The 22607-nt window shown below is 41.9% G+C and overlaps 1 protein-coding gene across 1 annotated transcript; it reads right to left on the minus strand.

The window, feature by feature from the left end:
• Positions 1–7818: 7818 nt before the first annotated feature.
• Positions 7819–22480, minus strand: LOC115021489 (mitogen-activated protein kinase kinase kinase 5). Its single transcript, XM_029451983.1, has 28 exons — positions 21993–22480; positions 21758–21897; positions 21449–21636; positions 21147–21315; positions 20322–20428; positions 20004–20174; positions 19736–19848; positions 18985–19144; positions 18661–18811; positions 18369–18473; positions 17984–18033; positions 17281–17376; positions 15825–15909; positions 15373–15506; positions 14600–14727; positions 13736–13872; positions 13497–13602; positions 13257–13414; positions 12276–12474; positions 11935–12103; positions 11431–11596; positions 10232–10417; positions 10048–10153; positions 9710–9941; positions 9341–9453; positions 8712–8809; positions 8530–8606; positions 7819–8342 (listed from the first exon to the last, which is right to left on the minus strand). The coding sequence occupies exons 1-28, from the start codon at positions 22327–22329 to the stop codon at positions 8252–8254; spliced, it is 3972 nt and encodes a 1323-aa protein (XP_029307843.1). The 5' UTR covers positions 22330–22480; the 3' UTR covers positions 7819–8251.
• Positions 22481–22607: the final 127 nt, after the last annotated feature.

A 22607-nucleotide genomic window follows, 5' to 3' on the forward strand; every position in this document is an offset into this window, starting at 1 on the left:
AGAATGTTTGAAGAAGAATTGTGCATTTATTAGATTTTTGAGCAGTCATACTGATGTAACACAGGATACCTATGAATATATGAAGCAAACCATATATAAAAATGGAATAGATTTAATATGATTGAGGGGATATAACAAATACCAAACTGGGCACATTTTGTAATATACCATCCATGGGGTTTTATCAAAAAGAAGGTAACTTAGCACTTTCAAGAACATGCGCAGGTGTTAAATAAACCATTATGATTCAACCTCGCACACTAGACACTAGACAGTAGACTAGGTGCTTGAGCCAGCAGTCTGATAGGAAAATGAAAGGGCTCTGGATAAAAGCATGCCTCAAAGTCAGGAGGCGTGTGTACATCACCGTACCGTGCTGTGCTAATGAGCCCTTCAAGGTAAGGTGGATGCAAATAGGAGAACATAGCACAGTCGGCCTCCATTAGCTGCATTTTAGATTTACATCCGAAAGATGTTGAATGTCTTTTCAAAGTTCTGCAGACTGAAACGGTCCATGATGAAGATACACCTCAGCATTATAGGGCCTATCTCTCTCTCTCTGTCTATCTCTCTCTCTCTCTTTCTCTCTCTCTCTATATATATATATATATATATATATATATATATATATATATATCTCTTTACTCTAACATCTCTCTCTCTCCATTTATTGCCTAGAATTCATGGCAAGTTCTGTAAGCGACCTGTGAACCTTTGTCATTTCCATTTGTGAACCACCTGTGGGACCTCACTGCATACAGGAAGTGGAGGACCCCCTCCTCCTCTATCCATCCCTCAGTGCTCAAGAAAGGACTTGATTTTGGAGCTGCAGCTGCACTACTCACTTATAACAGATCCCCCATACACACACACACACACACACACACACACACACACACACACACACACACACACACACACACACACACACACACACACACACACACACACACTCATTAAACTGCCACTAATCGCTGTAATCAGTTCATGCTTTGAAATAAAGTTAATAAGAGAGTAAAAACAAATCATTACTGCTAGAAAGGACCTGATTACATCAGTAAATATACATCCCAACAACGAGGGGAACCATCTGCAGAGATAAGAAAGCAGAAGAAGAAAGCTCAAAGGTAAAGGAAGAGGGAGTTTGGATCCAGTAACAGACTCTATGGGACAACTGATACCGCAGTACAGAGCGCTGCAGCTGAGGGCTTATCTGTGTAAAGATAGTATTCTGTAGCCTGATGTCTGAGAAGTACTGAGCTGTTTTAGCAGGAAGTTCAACACTATGAAATAAACAAAAACCTTTTTGAAGCCCCATTAGAAGTGAAAAGGGCATTACAACTGCAGCTAAATGCTAACACCAACAAGCTAACATGCGCACAACGAGAACGCTAAAATGCCAATGTTTAATGACTGTCATGCTAACAGTCTTATTTTAGTTTATTCAAATTCATTGTGAGTGTAATAAGAATGGCTATAACACATATTATGACAATCCATCCAATAGTTGTTGAGATATTTTACTCAAAACCAAACATGTCAACTTCATGGTAGCGCTACAGGGGATCCCCAAAGTCAGAAGACTTCATCCCCCGAGAGCCCAATGCTTTCTTGACTAATATTGATAGCAGCCATAAAGAGAAGTCCCAGAACAGCTGCCATAGTCATATCAATAGCATCATAGATTCAATCACAAACGCAGACATTTAACCAAATCCACAGCAACAGCTTCACCCACCACCACCACCAGGAAAAAGAAGCTACAACTGTGCTCACAGCCAGTGGCTTTATTATGTCGGAGCTCTGCCTTTCGAAGGAAGTAAGTATAAGCAACTAATTTGCCAGCAAAACCTTTTTTGCACCATCACTTCTCCAAAAGAAAGATCTACTATCACCAACAGCACTGCTAGTGACTCTAGAGGTCAGCCACTGTGAATGGCCAGGGTAACCCTCAGCCTGGTAATGACACAACAATAGCAGGAATGTTCAGAATGTCCCCAGAGAACATAGACCCAGCCTATGTTATAGACTTCTGAATACACTATCTCTGCCTTTAGCAAATGGTAGCATTGAAGCAGCAGGGGTGGTGTAGCATCAGGGAAGGGTGGATACAAGGCTAATTAACTCTGATGGATTTACTGTTGAAATGTGTTTGTTTGCACTTGCTTAATCTATTCTAGCGAAGACATTTAGCTTAGCTTAGTTTTGCACATACCATTTCATTGACATCGTCGGTAGAGTTTTTAGGTGACTTGCACCGTTGCTGGTTTCAGAAAGCAACACTATTTTAGTTACCGCATCACTGTCTCAACTCAGCAGGGTGAAAGGTCACCTGCACCTGTAGGGGGCCTGTAGCAGTCATATAATTTACGATCATCGTATCTTTTGTTTCCTGTAGTGTGATTTAATCACATGTCACACTGGAAAAATGTGTGTGCAAGCACAGACAGCGAGGTAGGGAGATAGAGTGTGGGAGCGTTCACTGTTTCTTTGTGTTTCTCTCTAGGGTGCTGGGAAAAAGAGCACTGTTTAGTCTGAATCACATGAAGTCAGACTGCCTCTCATTATCGACTGGGATTTGGACTTGAGTAGCAGAGTAGCAGCAGAGAATAAGATATCCTGACTTTTCATCCCTAGTATGGGTCAAGCTCCCAAAACATTGGATCCTATGTTTTCCATAATGCAACCATAATGACCATCAGGGTCTAACTGGTCTTTGAAGAGCTCCCACCAGAGCCAAAGGAGACATTACACAGTTGTTCACATGCTTAATAGTACTCCCAGTGAACTTGATGTGTAAAAACAGTTCCCCTTTGATAAAAAGGGAACTGACTAGCTATCCAAAACCACTAGCTAAACAGCAGAAAGCATTCGCTGTGTCAAAGTCTGTATGGTCAAAGGTCAACCAATAAATAACATAACTCAGTCTGTCCATGGATTTGTCAAGTCTATTTTTAAGGTGAATTACTTTAAACTGTTCTCCATAAGGCACTCAACACAGCCGGTAATTAACACAGCCCAGCACTGCTCATAAACGCCTCCTGCACTGATCTTCCTTGAACAGTTTTTCCAGGCCTCTCCAACAACAGGTGGCATTGCCAGCGGCCTATTGCGCCGTCTTCCATGAGGAATGTGATTCCGCAGCAGTATGTCTCAAACAGCAGACCCTGACGTAATGGCCTAAAACGTGCTATCAGTTAGAAGCGGGGCCAAAACACGTGGAGTTGGCTCCTCTCTCCGCTCACCCCCGGGGCCCCTCTCTATTCTCCTTTTCCTCGTCTCTCTCTCCCTCCCTCACCCCCTAGCCCCTCCACCTCCCTTCTGCTCCACCGCACTCTCTGTTTATGAGTGCATGAATCGCTCCATTTCACTATACCCAACTCCCAGCCTACTACCAATCCCACAACTGCTTCAATAATAGAAGTCCCCCCTCCCTGAGCTTTCATTTCCATGACAACCCACAATGAGGAGAGAGAGGGAGAGAGGGAGAGAGAGAGAGAGAGAGAGAGAGAGAGAGAGAGAGAGAGAGAGAGAGAGAGAGAAATAGCAGAGGCAGGAAAAAATGTGAATGAGAGGGTAAGAGTGCCTTTCCTTGACCTCTGGTTTCATTTGTAAGGAGGGAAACCTTCAGTGTGTTTCAGTGAGGTTAAACTGGCCAAACATGAGGGCACCAGCAGCAGCACTGCTCAGCCATCATGCAAGGTGCCTCTTGAACAAGCAAGCTAACTTAATGCTCAAAAAAGGAAGTTAGAAAGTGCTTTTACCGGAGCACACAAAGAAAAAGAATAAAGAAAACATCAACATCAAATGTGCAGTCACGCTAGCTGAGTGAGTCTGCATCAAAGATGCTCCATAACTAACTTTCTAAACCGTCTCTGGCTGTATTAAGGCAGCTAAATGCTAATGTCAGCATGCTAACATGCTCACAATGACAATGCTAATATGTTAGTATTTAGCAGGTATAATGTAAAGCGTGTTCAATGTCTTAGTTTAGCATGTTAGCATTTCAACATTTGATAATTAGCACTAAATATAAAGTATAGCTGATGGGAATGTCTTTAAGTGTTGAACACATACAATTGTTGACCTGATAATGTCAGTAGATGAAGAGATCACCAAAGTAATCACAATTCACCCTGAGGGGGATATGAATGTCTGTACCAAATTTCATAGAAAAATCCACATTTCACTCGAAGCCATTAATGTCAACCTGATGATGGCACTCAGGGATCCCTAAAGTAATTACAGTAAATCCTCTGAGAACCACGAATGTCTGTTTCGAATGTTGAGTCTATCCCTGAAGTAGATGTTGACATATTTCACTGGATGAGTGTAAAGTTTGACCAACTGGTGGAGCTGGATGAAAAGGGAAGGGATCACCAAAATCAATAGGAGGCATCATCTGACTGGACACCAAAGATATTTGTAAAAAAGTGAGAGCATTACCAAAGTCTGTAGCTTTCATCCAGGGGGGACCATGAATGTCTGCTCAAACGTTCATGGCAATCAAACCAAAAAAGTCTTGAGATATTTCTATCTGGACCAAATTGCAGAATAAAAGTCATTGCAATTCCCGTTTTTAGCCGGTTTAACTTTTCTTTGTTACCTTTGGAAAGATGTCATTAATACTAGAAAGGTCACAGTTCAGTCCTCTGTTGCAGAAACCATTGATTCAGTGTCATATGGATGGGTGGCATTCAGAGTGACACAAACACAACAGAGACAAACAAAGGGTGAAAGGTCTTGAGGTCAAGCACCAGTGAAGCTTTGTCACACACACACACGTACACACACATGCTCTTTACACATGCATATGCACGTACACATCAGATTAGTTTTAATTCAACTCCCTGGATTACAGCCAGGATTAATTCTATATGTCTAAATACTGGTGAGGGAATATTTCTGTCCAGCTATAACCATCATAGCTGTCGATTAATTATGTCAGTGCTGTGTCTGGCCTGTTCTATAACTAGCTGATATTTACAGGCTATTCTTTAAAAACATTAGCCTGAGAGTAACAGAAGAGATAATATTATTGGCTTTCAGTTGATCGCTTGTAAGATTATTCCTTCCTCCTCCTGAGGGTCATAAAGATAACAAAATTCCTGACAAGGGAGACAAATACCGCAGCAGTGTATGTGATATATATATTTCCTAAAACAAATCTGTGAATGACAATCACTGTATGTATACAAATACTAACCAGTCTCAAGTGTCTGTGAAGTAATCCAAGACAAACTCATACTATTTATGTACAAGTCAAATTCCAACACAGCAAAGTGTCATCAGCACTGAGTGACCTCAATGCAAAGAATGTGTTCATTATCTGCCGTCATGTGATCATGTTGCACGCTTCTAATGCATGGTAACAAACATGTGTATGGTAGGAGAGAGGTGTACCAATTTAGCAATGAAATAATGAGGAGAATGACCCTTACGTGATGTGTGTGTACATGTAGTAAACGTATGCGATCACCTGCAGGCATGTAAGCGAGTGCACACTTTATACAGACCTCAGTAATAGAAGCACAGCAGCCAGCTTGTTAGTGAGCTCTGCTGTTAACGATACCATAAAAAGAACAAATAATGCATTGGTAATTAACCAGCTCTTTAAGCGGTGGTGCACTCAAGACCTGAGACACGATTTACTCTTCAGAGCGGAAATAAAAGCCTGATTCATGCTGCAGCCTCACTGCTGCATTTTTCATCAAATAAGCGCAAGAAATGGCCAAATGTAGCTTTCCCCCCGGGGTGTGTTGACACAAGTTGAGACCAGGACAGTGGGGTGACCTATCCTATGAGATCTGGCAAGGAAGAGGGTGAGCTCAGTAATCCCCGAGGTCCTGGGCCTCCCTGTGTGGCGTCCTCAATCCCCCCAAGAGCCTGCCAAAATCCCCCTGACAGCAGTCCTCTTTATTTGCCTATCAGTGGCTTAGCCTCACCCCCCCCCCCCCCCCCCCCCAGACAGAACAGAGGGAATTAGAGAATGTGACTATTATCATGATGATGATAACAGGATGAATGGGAGCCTCAGGGTACAACTTAAAGCGTCAGTGTGAACGGTGAGAAGACACCGTAACCTTGACTGTACTCTCGCCATTGTAAATAGATCAGTGTTTCTACATGAGCCATGTTGACACCGACTCAGTGGCTCGCACCATTATGTCTGATCAAAGCTAAAAGTTTGCATCCTATTAGCCGGACAATCCTAATGCTATTGTGTTATAAAGCTTATTAGAATGAGGGAGACTTGGGGGGGGGGGGGGGGGGTTGCACTCACATTACATTAAATTATTGGCAATAGGAAATGAGTTTGAAGTGACAGCTGCTGCCTGCACTGTAGCTGTAAGGCACTGCGACTCACAGTTAACGTAGCGCAATAGCATTAGCATGCTAAACATGGCAACAGTCACTTTATGCCAGCTTGTAGAAGAAATCTGCTTTCTCTTAAAAAGATAAATTGTCTTTATTTTAAAGATTGCATTCAAAAAGCACATCAGTGAGGTCCAACCATGTGCTATAGAGAGCCACTTGGATAACAGTATTACAGTTGATCTCAGTTATTAGAAGTTTTAATCAGAGAAGAAGGAATCAGTTACATTACCTGCAGTAGGTTTGCGTGTAGGGCTCACCTTAAAATGCTGGATGAATATAGCACAATATATTGCATAATCTTTAACATGTACATCTTTAGCATGAATAAATCTCACACTGGAACATTTCTTTAATGTCATACATCAAGACATTATTTCTTGTATTTATCACTTGACGATTAATTTATTACACAAATTACAGGGAGGCAGGGTAGTGGAGTGAGGAGACAAGAGTGGTGCCAAATTGAATTTAGTTGATAAAATCTGAGTATTAATTTCCTCTCTGACATCATCCAAGGACAGAGGAGACTAGCTTGATTTATTAACCCTGTACCTTCTGCTTTTGTTTGGATTATTGCAGAGGTAATTCAAAGACTGTCATCGTCACTGTGAGACGCCTGATCAGTATTTGGGCCAAAAATGAATTGAGAGGTGTTTTGGTTTTTTTAACCTTCATAATGTCATAAATCTATGAAGACAGGAAAGGGAAATTGCTGTTTTAAATTATAGTTGCTGTTGTATACGGGCTGTAACACACTGGAGCTGATTATAATGACTTTCTTGACAGCATGTAGGGTGAGGGATACTGAACATTATTACTCACACAAGGCCATGTAAAAAGAATATGAACACACCTAGCCAGAAAAAAACAATTACTAATAGTATTACTAATACCTTCAGTGAGTACAAAGGTTATTAGGAGCCAAGCCTTGTCTTTCAATAAAGTCATATCCCTATTGACAAAGCACCAGAGTTAACATGCATGTGTCATTTAACAAGTCTCTGTTGAGCTTATTGAAACAATGGACATCCTCTGATCTCACTAGGTAATGATGGCACACTGGAACGGTCTGATCCAGACCTTTCCCTCCTACCTTTATTTCCATTCCTTATATTACTCAAGCTAAGTCTAAACACAACACTTTACTTGTACCTTGAGGAAGTAAAGACTAAACAAAAATGATTAATGGAGGAAAAAAATGAAGTTTAAAACACAGCAGACCTACACAGAAGCACAGCTAAACAATCACACACACACACACACACACACACGCGCTGTTTCTAAGGAGATGTCAACAATGTGAAAACAGATGAGCGAACACATGTGGAATTTTAAGACTGATCACCACTTCATCACTTCTTCCAGTCTACGTCACTCCCTCAAAAAACGTCCCTCGCTGTAAGAAACAAATGGCTGCATGCAGATAACAAGCCAGACTGAGAGATTTAAAAGGTTCCCGTTTATTATGTGCATGAGTTTTAACAGGATATACAGTACAAACGATCTGGGTTTCCCTCCCCAGACATTCATCTTAAATACAGTGTGCACTTAATAACTCAGGTCCTGCTAAGTTTTCTGTAAAACAGCATCATCAGAAGGCACCATTAAAATATATTTAGCGTGTTTGTTTGCAATAAATACTCTACTAGGCAGCTTCTTTTAAAGGCATAATTATAGTCCCACTTGCCAAAACCCTGAGAAGATGTAAAAATAAATGCTGGCAAGATAACTGGCATAGTAACTTAAAAATCTATCCCGCTTTACATCACTTTAAAGCAGGATATGTTATGTTCACCACTGCTTCCCTTCCTCCAGACGACACAGGACCAGCCCGGCAATTAATCTGTCCTTTGATGTACAACATCAGCAGCCATTAAAGAAGAGTGTCCTCGCTGTCCTCATTCTGTTTTCTGATCTTCCTGCGAGTTGTGATGGCAGCCCAGATTCGACACAGCATGCCACCTCTGAAAGGACAGAATAAAACAGTGTTATATAACAAGCCATCTCAAACACCACTGGGGGATTCTTTGATGAAACTCGAACTAACGAGGTAGACTGCATCTTTTCTGCAGCACCATCTCTGAGGGAAATCCCCTCTTACGTTTCTGCATGGACAAGATGGAGTGAGGGTGATGTGTGGCGGCAGCTCACCTTATTCCACAGTACATCAGGTCATCCCTGGAGGCCATGTAGAAGAGACAGTCCAAGGTGAACTCATGGGAGAGCAACTAGAAAAAGGATCACAAAGGTTTTTGGATTAACCGTGTGTAGATTAGTTATAACAATCAACCTCAGGATTAAAAAGAAAAAAGCTGATCTTAAATTGAGTTTACCTTATTTATAGTGTCTTGATCAACGGGGACGGACTCGAGCCAGCGCACCAAAGCCCTCACTTCTGTTCTCGAGCCTTTCTGCGCAGCCAATCCACCATCTATAATGTACAGAGATTACAACCATTCAGACTGTCTGGTGCAAATTACTGTATCTCACCGTTAGACACAACAAAAACACTCGTTGTGTTTTCACACGCAAGGCTGTATAATCATTATCCAAACCGCCAAGTCAAGTTTGAGCACATTAGCTCTGATGATCCACGCCTCCGACGAGAACCAGTCTGTCAGAGCTTGAAGCGGAGGCGTGGTCGGGCTCGACTGGTACAAGTGTTAAGAAACAGTGATGGGAATCAGCAAGTGTAGTGATAATCCAAAGAGGGCTTGGTCCCTTCATGCAATACTGGTCATGCTGCAGCTTGTGCGGTTAATCATCAGACTATAAGCAGAGCTGTTAACAACTCTTAGATAATAATTAGAATTTTAAAGATTTTAACCAAATATTACAGCAGGAGAAACATAAAACAGGTTTACTTTACTCTATCCTAATTCCTTGACCCATAACTCTCTCAACACACATGTGACACATATACTATACTACTATAATACTATAATATCTACAAAAGCATTACCTTCAGTGACCGCTGCTTTCCTCAGTGCATCGATCTGTTCCTGCTTCCTCTGGACAGAGTTCCTCAGTAGCTCCTGATATTCTCTCTCCTTCTCATTGAGCTGACTCAGCAGGCTGAAACACAAACATCCATCATTACTCAGCAGAAAACAGTGCAACTCAAAAGTCTTCTTCATCAATGTGTGCTTCCTAACAGAGATGTGATTTTATATTTCCACTGCAAAATGTTTTCATTTACAATCCAAATGTCACTTTATGTAGCTTTGATAACAGAACAGTCCACAGACACGACAGTAATGCAGACCATCAAACCATCACAATTAAATGTAACATGAACATGAACGTGATTTAGAATACCACTAAATGCTACCTGCTGGTCTCCAGTCGCAGGTCTCTCAGTTTCTCACTGAGGAGACAGTTGCCGTTAAGGGCGAGGTCTGTCGGGGAGTTGGGCCTTGCAGTAGGCAGAATCTCAAATATGGAGGATGCTGTGTACTGCGTGTCTGCTGGCGCAAAAAACTGGTCAGGGACAATAACTACAGGAGTGTCTGGGTCAGCACATTGCTCTTCAGTAGTGCCGTCCTGCAGCTCGAGTTTCAGCTCTGAGAGGGGAGTGGTGGGGAGGAATGGAAGAAGCATAGATAATGAGTAAATAAATAACAGGTATCCCAAACTACTGAGTTTATACAGTGTAAGATGAAGCTCTACCTGGAAGGAGCACAGTTATGGCGTCCTGTACTGCCTGTCTCAGCAGATTGTCCAGAGCAAACATCCAGTGAGGTTTCACTTGCTGTTGCCTCAACACCTTCTTCACCTGCACACAGAGCAGATAGTTTAACATGATTGACATCTCACTAAGCCTACAGCTGACAGCGACTCCGAAGTAACTTACTGCATCTTGAAAGCTGAACAGCACCGCCTGCAGGTGGTTCAGTGATACTTCGGCAGAGAGCAGGGTGGCTCGAAGGTGCAGCAGGCTGCTGGTCAGCTGCTTCCTGTCCGGGGAGCGGATGTTGTCTCCCAGGTAGCTAATGAGCTCAGTGATGTGGAGTGCAGTTAGCGGTGTTCCCTCGCCATGCTTTAAAATAGGAAAAATCAGGATAGAGTACGTCTACATGCCCTGAATAACTTAGGACCTTCTAGGTTTCCTATTAAACAGTAAAACAGTGTCAACAGAGGGCACTATTACATTTAGCTGTTTGTTTGCAGACGAATAATCACAGTACAGTACGGGACAGTTCTCATTCTGGAATCATTTAAAGACTTTTTATCTCACAATAGTGCTCTTCGCTTGGATAGTAGCAGTTTAATTTTTCCAGCTCATTAGTGATAGACAAATTCAAACTCTTTAGGTGCGACACTAATAACAATATTAATCAGTAATATCATTTACAATCACCTTCGTTTCTATATATTTAGCCTCTGAAGTCACAGCAGCACAAAAACATTTTATATTCTAACCTTTTAATCAGTATGATATGGAAGATTCCTAAAAAATTCAATCCAGCTATTGTCTCTTAAATTTTCATAAAATACAATTACACAAGGAAAATAATTATATAAACATTAAGTTACTGTTTGACATCAAATACATTTGGGAGAAACTACCAAAGCCTACAATTGTTCTGAGGGAAATTCTTCCTTTCATAGGACATAACAGCTTTTGAAAAGTGGAAAACAAAATGCCAAACCTAATGTTAATAAAACGGCAGAGATGCCTTTAGGCTCAAGATAGTTATCTCACAAGCCAACTTAATGAAATATATTGAATTGATGGATCACATATTTTTGGTTTTTGGCAATGCCAACAGTGCAACAACAAGTCTAGACAATTTGTGTAATATCAAACTGGGATGGGATCCAGAGACGTAGGGCTTATTATGTGGACTTTGTCATTTACACAATAATGCCTTTGAGCTAGCACTTTGCACAATCTGATGAACTGCTTCTGTGGAATATAATAACTGCCCATTAGTTATTGGTGAAGCAACAATGTATCTAATTAAAACGATTGTTCTACTATGTGTATATGTTATGTAGGAAGCCATGCAGTTAAGAGATTTCACGATGTTGTGACTTTTCTTTACCGACCTGAGGCACAGATTCCTGTATGTTAAAGACGACGTGGCTGATGTAGTCAGTGAGGACTCGGTGCAGTGTGGCTCTCCTCTCGCTGTCCTTTCTCAGCATAAAGAGACCGATGTTCTCATCTGATGCGGCCGGACTGCTCATGTCTAATAGAGAGTCTTCTGGTATTCTGGACAGAAGGGGGGGGGGGGGGGGGGGGGGGGGGGGGCAATAAAGACATACATCACACCAGATCAAGAGAGAAAGAGGAAAAACAAGTATTGCATGTACGGAAATGGAAAAGATAAACGAAGAAGATACGGATATCAATAATTCACTAGGTAAGTAACACGTGGTTGTCTGTAGACTCTGGTATTTGATATAGTGACACCTACACAGGATGTAGCCTCACAAGACTATCTAAAAGCTCAGTGTGGTTTGCCACTGATGTAAGATCCTGTATAACCATGCCTGAAGCAGAGATCATGAGGTTTTTTTAATCTTCTGTTCAGCAATAATGTAACTCACGACAGGAAGCTGCCGGTGCTGGAAGGGCTGTCAGAGATTTCATCTGGTATGAGGGGGGACTGGTGCCTCCTGAAGTCCAGGGAACAGGACAGGTCGATTGCACCCGAGAATGAATCGGTGTCTTCCACAAGGATGGAAATGGGTACAGACAGACTGCGTTGGTAGTCAACTGCAAAACGCGGCGAGATTGCGGTTAGATGCGAGCAAGTGTTCAAAATCTCTGACATTAACCAGGTTTCAGTATGAACCAAATCAATTTATATAAACTGGCTGATGAAAAACTGACAACACATGTGAGAAAGAAGAGCAGTAGGTGTATTGTAGGTGTACTTAAGGCTCACTGGTAGAAAGGTAGTCTTTAGGTTCCTCCTGCGGAGCCCTGGCCTTCTTCCGGGGGGACGACCTGAGGAAGGTGTCCTTCAGCAGCGCTGTGGCCGTGGCTCTGCCGTCGGGGTCCGGCAAGAAACAGCTCATGATGAAGACCTTAGCCTCGTCTGACATGCACTCTGGAACCTTGGGGTGGATCTTAAACATGCCCACCTTGAAGAAAAGGTGACCAAAGATTACATCATTTACAATTAAAAGGAATTTGTTTAGGTTCATTCAAACGTCTTGACTATGAGATTGTGTGTTTTAAAAGAGAAACGACGGAAGTTGTGAGTATTTTTGAGAGGCTCGGTGATGCTGTACTGATGCGATGTTCATGTTATGGTATTTACGACTTTCCTTTGTAAAAAGCAGGTCAGAATCCAAGTTCTAATTATGATCACTTTTCATGTAAGCTCCAATATATCCAAATTGGTTAAGTGGCGAAAAAACAAACAAATAGGTATTAAATATTACATCAGAAATAGACTTTCATTCATTTAATATAATCCAAGCCGAACAACTCAATGGATATGGTGGCTCAAGGGAATATTTCCCATCACTACCAGCCATCCCGTGTGACATGAACAAGGCTTTATGCACAGCAGTGCTATGCGTTATAAGCTAGCATCACCATGCTAACAGTAACAATGCTAACATGCTAACCTTTGTCACCTTCTTAGTTTAACGTGTAAACATGCTAACATTTGACAATTGGCACTAAACACAGTACAGGTGATGCTTTGTGCAAATTCTAATTTATTTTGAGGTGATGATGGCACGAGATGAAAAGTTACAATTCATCCTCAGAGCGACATTAAAGCACCACATTTCATGGAAGTCCATCTCATAGTTATTAGATATTTCAGTTCAAACCCATAAAGAGGGACTTTTTACTCAAAGCCCCACTAACATGTAGAACTATCTGTAAGTATTAACAACTTTCTCTTATTTACCTTGAACATGGCTGCCTGAGGACTTCCCAGCTCATGGAAGGGTGGTTTGCCTGTTGCCATTTCTATAATAGTGCACCCGAGGGACCAGATGTCAGCCGGCTTCCCATAACCCCGAGGCCCTTGGTCTATAATCTCTGGGGCCATGTACTGCAGAGTTCCTATTGAAAATAATCATACAAGTGATTAAAATGCAACTACTGTAATCAGTTTACATATTAAAACAAGTATAGAGCATCGTACCAGCGAAGGTCTCAGTGCAGGGGTTGATCCCTGCTAACCGTTTGGAGGTTCCAAAGTCAGAGATCTTCAACACACCACTATAGGTGTTGATCAATACATTGTCGCCCTGCAGCAAAAACAGATTACGCACACTGAGATGTTACACCAACACTATTATCTTACACCATAAAGCTAGGATGGAATCATTCAAGAAAGTAGATTCATTATTTGCCATTTGTCCCCCAGAGTGCGCCGCTCACCTTAATGTCTCTGTGGACTATTTGGTTGTCATGAAGGTACTTGAGCCCCTCGAGGACCTGCTTGGTGTAGAAGATGATGGTGGCCTCGTTGTCTTTCAGGGGACCCCATTTAGAGCGGAGGAGAGATGACAAACTTCCTACAAAAGCAGTAAATGTCAAATGTTATGTTATTTCTCGCATGTCCATGAAGGCAAAGATGAGAACAAAACATCATTTCTACTGTTGGAAAATGCAATTCTCTGTTTTTGTCATTTGTTATTTCTCAGCTGCACGTGGCAATATCAAACCGAGCTATGGATTGGAATTGCTCCCATATCTTCAGATGTTTTTCTAACAATCACGCCATTGTTGGCAGAGATTTGTGGTTCAATGAGCAGGATGTAGGAAACACCCACTTTCTTAAAACTGGCTTCCAGTACATGTTACACAATGAACAACGCCGCTGTCCAACTTGACCTCAAGGCAGACGCTCAACTTCCTTGATGCTTAATAAAGGCATCATCCTGTAACAAAGTCACACGGTAACTAGAGGAAATGCAGACTTTAAAAGCCGGGGCAGGGCTTCCTTATGTTGCCACTTTTTAAGGAACCAAGGAGAGTCCATTTTCATTCCAGTCTAAGTTCCAAACAACATTGTATTATCTGGTGACCTCACACTGATTCATTCATGTAGAAGTATTAGTTTGCAGATTACATTAAAACAGTGCAACACTGATTTTTTAAATTTAATGTAGCCAACAACTCATTTGAGTTAAACCATTTGTATTACCTTATTTTAGACATCCTTTAGACAGTGTATGTGTGCGTGGATTTAGCTAAGGTTACCCTGTACTGCTCTTTAAAGACAAAGTTTCCGTTCCATACCTCCAGGTACTTCCTCCATGAAGATCTTAATGAAACCATCCTGACTGACGGAGCCCAGGTACTGGACAATGTTTCTGTGTTTCAGCCTCTTGTGCAGAGCTATCTCCTCATGGAGGGGCTGCGAGTACCTGGGGGAGACAGATAAATACAAGTGACTGTGAGGGTTTTCCTTATTTTACTAGGTCTACAATACAACATCCAATATGATAGTGATAGAGATCATGTTGGGTCATGTACTGTACATAGCACAAACTAAATCGACACACTGTGGTTGCAGGATAAACAACGCTGTCTACGTCTAACCTGTTTAATATTGGTTAGAGAGAACATTAAGTTCGGGAGATGCAGAACTAAAAGTCTTGTATATGGTTGGTAAAAACCCCTAATCTGGATCATCACTGCTACACCTGCTTATTTGACACATTATTTCTCCATTTGAGTATTTTGTCATTGACGATGCTACAGTTTGATAAGTACAAACATAAATACGGTGCTGTGCTTTGGACACAAATGCACATTTTTAATTTTGTATTTCCACATGACACGGGCCTGAGCTTTTTGTGCAGAGTAACAAACAAAGAATGAGAAATCTGAACAGTCATTAATCTCCCCTAGGATTCCTAAAGAGCACTGGGGATCCAGAGCATGCCAGTGAGTATCTCTGCCAGATCCTTTCCCATTAAGGTTATTATGGAAAAAACATTCTTTTGAGGAAAAAGAACAGCTTAATGTCTCCCAGAAAGGGAAGAAGTGCGAGTGTTGGTTTCTCATACGTGCGGTCCTTCTCGGGAATTTCCTTGATGGCGATGCGTACTTGGTTGCTCAGGTCCCTCCCAGCGTACACCACACCGTACGTCCCTCTACCCAGAACCACCTTGTCCCCGTTCTCATTGGTCTCATAGATGAACTGCAGAGAGACACAAACACGGCGTGAATCAGTACGTATGAGCACCAGAGGAATTTCACAAGCAGAAGAGAGAAATGTGAAGAGGGGAGAGAACAGATGTTCCAGAAAATCCAGAGAATGAATCTAAAATGAAATATGAAAGTAAATAGTTACCACACAGAAAGCCAAATTACATGGAGAATATGACACTATGTTACAGGAATGTTTCTGTCGTTGGAGATTTCCGCCCAGCAATTGCAGTTCTTTTCTACTTGTTGAGGCAAGTGAGACCTAAAATAGAGCACACATGCGTCAGAGGAATGGAGAACTGAGACTGACCTCCAGTATCCCCCCCGCTTGATGGTTCAGGTCCTGAGCGGGGTCTTCAGCCTGCTGAACCAGAGAGTTTACCAGCTCGCAGAAGCTAGTGAGAGAACATTGTTAATGTAGATGACAATATGCTCTCATGTGGTTAAATGAAGTTTCAGTGAATTTCCATTAAAAAGGAAAGAGAACGCTAACAACATCAGACATGTCTGGAGACGTTTGCCAAATCCTTTCCCCCAGAAGGGATCCACCCAGAATGTGGAAGATAACGTCACCTTTGTGAATAGAATCCACTGAGTTCACAGAAGTGGCTCTGACCACAGGGCAATCTTTATCAATGGTTTCCCATTTTGTTTCTACAGCGCACACAAAGACGGACATGCACGAGTGCAAGTATGCGGTCGACAACATACACAGTCCTGCCGCGTTTTCACACCGGTCAACAGCTGTTCTTTAATGCACAAAGAAACATTGCGTCAACAAAGCATGAATGTTTGCAATGCATGTTTTTATAATATTGTTAGCTTTAGACCTCATGAATACACAATGAGTATTGGTGAGAAACACTGAATGTAAACACAACAGGGCACCTTTAACCCTTTAACACCTAAACCTCAAGATGTCCACCTGGACTTTGTTTTGCTTTGTATTATCCTGTGAGTAAGTGCTTTTGCGCATTTTTCAAGAATACCTGGAACTTTCAATATCTGGCAGTTATTTATAATTTATTGCATGTTAAAAGAGTAATAACAGTTTCAAATGAAGAGAAACACAACAACGGAATTTGATTTTAGAGGTTTAGTGAACAAAAAACACTGCAAGTGTACATGAATAACAGATTTTGCATGTTCAATTTGAAATTTGAAAAGTATAAAACTATTTAAAGTAAAATGTTTGAGTCTTTGTCTCTTAAGGGATCAGTTGACCCAAATTACCAAAAATGATTTCCAACAATATTTCCATAGCATACAGCTATGCAGAAAGCACAAGTTTTACTTCTTTGCTAAGAAGTTGCAAACTATCTACAGTCCTGAGCAGCTGGGATATTGTATCAGGATCCAGTAGTTCTGTGAGTTCACTTCCATTATATATCAAGGTGGCAGCAGAAGTTTCTCAAAACTGAATCTATCTGCAGTGGTAGATACCACAAGAGGTTAGAAGGAAATGTCATTTGGACTCTTTAAGTTGATCTGGGTCATACAATGTGATTACATCACACTCATTTAGGCCACCTACTAGACTTTAGTCTGCAAAGCTAGTTTACCTATTTACCGTTGATTATGTGTGTTCGCCCTGTAATGATGTTTGTTTGTCTCTAGTCAGTTGGTCAGTGAGCAAGTAAATTACACACACACACACACACACACACCCCCACACACACACACACACACACACCACACACACACACACACACACCCACACACACACACACACACACACACACTTTGCCAATGCATTAGTCACTCACCCTTTACAGTGAATCTCAGAGGGGAAGCAGAGCTGGAAGTCATCTGAGTTGTAGTGGACATACAGGAAGCAGCTTCGCTCATCAATCTTTGAAGCACTTAAGGAAAAAGCAAATGAATATTTTAACTATTTATAATCCCTAATTTATTTGTTGAAATGTTAAAACATTTATATCGAATTCTTCTGAGCATAAAGGATGTTGACACCGAATAAAACAAACTCCATCAACCCCTTTTCTGTTCTAGGGAACCAATATTTGCATTACAAAGGGCATCAGCTTTGAGTAAACAAATGAGGGGGAAATGATTATTTTGATGAATGCTGTTGAGCAACACCCTGTACCAAAGAATACCTAAATCTTTTACAATCTGATAAAGTTGTTTGTTTGCTGCTCTTAAGTGACCTATCAGCGGACTGTTCTGTGTATCAGCTGAAAATTGCCCAATTGGCAGACAATGCAAGGCTAAAGTACAAAGTGACACTGATCAGTAGCCAGTAGAGGAATCAACAACAAAAAAAGCCTCCAACCAACAAAAGAGGTGAAGCCTGAAACCATATTGACAGAACAGAAATCTGACACACAGCCAAGGTTTCCTAGACAACCTTCATGTTTTGGGTCGTCTGGCGTTGCTGCGGGCTTGAACACTCCCAGAACTCAGAGCGGATACTTGAGAGATGTTAGCACATACTGTGCTGTACTTTACCTCACTCCCCGAATTGCAGAGGCTGGGAAAGTCCACTGGTGTAAGCCTTTCTGTAGAACCAAGGATGAAGAATAAACAGTTTGAACTGCTAACACACCGAGCGTTACACATGCAGCTTTGTTTGCATTCACGTAGACGTGCAAGAGAAGCAAAGTAAACAGTCCGGATGTATGAAGTATTTTTTCAAAACACAGTGACGCTCAAAGAACACACCCACACACCCCCCCCCACACACACACACATCTGATTAAACATTTACTGGATCATGAATCAGTGTAGAACTTTTTTTTATTATGCAATTTATTTAGCATTCTGTATGTAATGCAGGAAGTCATAATGTTGGATTGAGATAACGATCTGGCTCTGGGGGGGAGGGGAAACATACCTTTAAGGGTGTGATGTGTTTCAAATGAACAGTGCGACTTTCGTCCTCCTCGCTCACACACACAATAGCTGGTTGGAGGACTTTACTCGGCTCCAGAATGAGCACCTGAACAGCAAAACAAATCTCATGTATCACCATTATTTGATAACAGCCACATGTAAAAACTGTCCACTTCCTCCATTGTTTCCTGACCATATCCCTCCGTATTACAGCAGCGCGTGTTAACCGTACGGTGGAAGTGGACAGGGCTTTACTGTTACAGTTAGTGTGGAGATGATCAGTGTGGACTTACTGGGCAGCGTCCTGTGGAGTCAGTGGGTTTACAGGTTTGCAGAAGCAGCTCCATCCAGAAGTCAAAAGTGTCCTGTTTAGACGATTTCACCTCAGGACTCTTGGAAAATTGACGGTACAGGATGTACGTCTCCATAATAGATGCCACATACCTGAAAGACGCTGCTAAAACTCATTAATCCGTATTAAATTGTTATGGAAATAAAACCAAAATCCCTCTAAATGCTTTCCAATTCATTTCATCAAACACACAAATCATCCTGTTGATGATTAAAAGCGTTGATCTGTGATTACTACTAATCAAGAATTGATGCTTAAGCCTCACCAGACAGGGGCGTCGAGTCTGTAGAGTTTATCAGAGGCCACGATGACTTTGCGATGTTCATTAGCGAGGATGTTTGCTCCGAGGTAGAAGCCAACATCCCAGTAGTCCTTCATCTTCTCCAAACTGCCCTTTCTACCGAGCAGGGTGCTTAGAGTCACACCTGAACACCAACATAACAACACGAGGCGAAACAATTCATTAACAAATACATATACAATATATTTCCAAACCAATAGGTTCATATGTGCATCAACAGATGATAGTGGAACAGGAACAATGTAGCAGTGTTAGGCTATTATGTGCGGACATACTGTGTGCATCACTGGCACAAAAAGAGCAAATAGGGATGTAATTGATAAATAAAAAATGTTTACGTACTTGTATCAATGCAAAGAACATATCACGGTGTGCATTGTAAAAATGCAGCTCATGTACTGTATGTATAAAAAACACTCTCCTGCATGTACTAGGTACTTAGAGCCGATGAAATTAGCTTTAAAACAATTGCTTTTTTTGCATATTAGTATTTTAAAATCTAGCCAGAATTATGGCCTTTCACATGTAAATGATGTATTGCATCGTAGCAAAGCCTCAGGTTTATACCCCTACAACATAAAGTGTAATGCACTTAGTATAAACTTAATGACGCACGCAATCTGTAGATCATAAACTTGTATTCTCGCCAAATGATCAAAGCACGTATTTGTCATCGAGTGTCTCTGGTAAAGAAAAGCAGGAAGCTTCGAAGCACCTATTTTGCGCAGCTCGATAGAAGTGTCAAATTCATGTCCAGCTGACATCAGGAGGACCACGTTGTTGATGCCGGAGTGAAGAGTTGGCTCCGTCTCAAAAGCTTTACCATACCTGACAAATAATATAAAGAGAGCACTGATGGATTATACTAGAACACATGGGGGAGATTCAGTAACATACTGATGCAACAAACAAGTCAAGTAGAGTCTGTGACAAACTGAAACTTCTCATTAGATGTGGACCAGTTTGTCCGACTGCGGTTGTACCAATAGCAGGACTGGTCTCTGCTGCGCTCATCCGTGAACCCAGAGCTCATGAACATGTCTTTGTAGATCCGTCCACACAGGCAGTAGATGTCCGACGCCACCTTCACCCCCGAATCCACAATAGGCAGAATTGCCTCCAGAGCTTTAGCGCGATCTCCGGGGCGATTCCTCCTGGAAGATTTGATCACATCAGTGATGAGCTTTAACAAAACGTTTTGGCTGAGAACGGCACAAACAACACTAAGCTGGAACAAGAGATGGTTTGATTGTGTTCACTTGTAAATCTAATTATGAATGCAGTAGGGGCCATCTGGGTACCTGTTTAGAGCAAATATGTAGTTAAACTTGATATTCTGGTGTCTTGCTACCAGACACATGGGCAGGTCATTCAGAGTCTCCACCAGTTTGATTATGGCATCATAGTCCTGAGAGAGGGGGCAGAATTACAATGTATTATTCACCATGCTCGCATCCGATGACATTTAATAATATATTACGACATTAATGTTAAATAATCAATTAAATCTTAATTATGTTTTTTTAATTACATCCATATGTAACACTTTTCCTGAATTGTGGGTTCAGGTTCATCATGACTCTTGCAGTCTCCCACATCTGTTTGATTAAAGAGAAACTTTGACGATTTTACAATGATCGCTACAATGTCTGTGTAAATAAACCATGTTTAAACGCATCATTACGCGTCATGCAGCAGACTTCTACCGGCATGTGGGAGGGCCTTAAATGTCATCAAACAATAATATTTTAATAATAAAAAAAACAGGCTTATTCATGTTTCTATCTAAATTAATTTTAGTCTTTTTTTTTATCAATTAGTTGATCCATAGATCGTTTTTTATAATAAAAAATCCCAAATATTTCTAGGTTCTGATAAAGTGAAGATTTTAATCCTTTTTATTATTGTTAATATTTTAAGTCATTATAAAAATGAAATGTGTTCTGCAATCAATCTGAAAATAATTGAACATTTTAATAAACAAAAAAATAACCACACACACACACACACACACACACACACACACACACACACACACACACACACACACACACACACACACACACACACACACACACACACACACACACACACACACACACACACACACACACACACACACACACCTGATTGTCCCTGTATGACAACAGCAGATTGGTGACTATATCAGGGGTGAGCAACTCCACACTGTCCAGGCGTTGCTGAATGCGGCTCAACTCTTCACTCAGGGCTTGGCCGCTGAACCGCTCCCGTGCCATCCGGATCTCATGCCTGATTGACTCTCGGAAGTACTCACTGTCAGCACAAAGAGCAGAGGAGTCATAATATTCCACTGTCTGTGAGTAACAACGGAAGAAAATGCATGTGTACATCTGAGATGATAATGTGTTTTGGCAAAGCAAACAAAGCCCGGCAGTTGATTTCTGACCTGGACTGAATGTGTACATTGTTCAACAGATGCACCAGTTTCTCCACCAGCGGGGTCAGCAGGGGCTCCAGCTGGAAACTAGGCTGCATCAACTCATTGATACCATTCATCATTGTGGCATCACAGGCAAACACTTTGCCCTGAGGTGACACTACGTAAGGGATGAACGTGTAACTTCCACACTGCTCCTGAAGGCAGAAATACACTCATCAGATACATAGAGGGAGGGGAGGGGGAGGGGGGGGGCAGTTTGTAATCCGTGGCTGCAGCCATAATAATAAACACAAGTATGTGTTGCTTTTAAGTTACCTTGATAGCAAGTAGATCACTATCTTGCTTGTAACAGTATAGGATTATGTTATTGGTCATGCTGAAACTTTCTCTCACTCCCAGGTGATAGAAAACGGAAGACTGGCAGAAAGAATCACTCATCTCCACCACTGCTACATCTGTGTTGGGGATTCAATAGGGAGGGTTAGTTTGCGTGATTGGGAAGTGTTGCGTGTCATCCAAATGACCCTCCAGTCAGCATGCCTGCACTTGCCTGCATTGTAGAAACTATCCAGGATGTCCGTGGTGCCCAGGGATATTCTCTCCAATGAGAAGGTTTTGAAAACAGCCTGTGCGTCCGCGCAGGCTTCCTTCAGACATTTCAGGGATAAGTTCCCCTCAGTCTGCGGCACTGTCGCGTCCTCGTTCACAATGTGTGCCACGGATACAGCTCTGGTTCGACTCCGTGGAGAGACGATCTGTTTACCGGAGCCGCTGGCGCTCAGCTCCACTGCCACAGAGTCCTGCCACAAACTTCCAGCTGACACCCACACTGGATCTTTCCTCTTCATTTCGTGCAGGCTCATTCGCCTGCGCTCTGTCGTGTACATGTTCTACTTTATTGAGCAGCTGAAAGTCAAAGCATGTCTTGGACAACTTGCATTAAAAACCCTAACATGGTTGCTTGTTCTTGTAATTCCCCAGGTGTGTCGCCGCCCCCGCTCACAGCACGTATCCACTATCATTCGCGGGACTCCTCTCCACTCGACCCGCCTCCTCTCCACCCTCCTCTCCACCCGCCTGCTCCGCCAGCAGACATTTTCAGACTGAAACTGTACTCCGCCCAGCCTCGAGCCTCGCATGACCTCTGCAGTGAAAAGCTATTATT

This window comes from Cottoperca gobio, chromosome 16 (genome assembly GCF_900634415.1).
Source record: "Cottoperca gobio chromosome 16, fCotGob3.1, whole genome shotgun sequence".
Classification (NCBI taxonomy): Eukaryota; Metazoa; Chordata; class Actinopteri; order Perciformes; family Bovichtidae; genus Cottoperca; species Cottoperca gobio.

Coding starts and splice junctions, on each gene's coding strand:
- LOC115021489 (XM_029451983.1), bottom strand. CDS start 22,329: ATGTACACGACAGAGCGCAGGCGAATGAGCCTGCACGAAATGAAGAGG. Junction 15,507..15,824: donor AAGCGGGGGGGATACTGGAG/GTCAGTCTCAGT, acceptor GTCTCTCTGCAG/TTCATCTATGAGACCAATGA. Junction 10,418..11,430: donor TACAGGAATCTGTGCCTCAG/GTCGGTAAAGAA, acceptor CCTATTTTAAAG/CATGGCGAGGGAACACCGCT.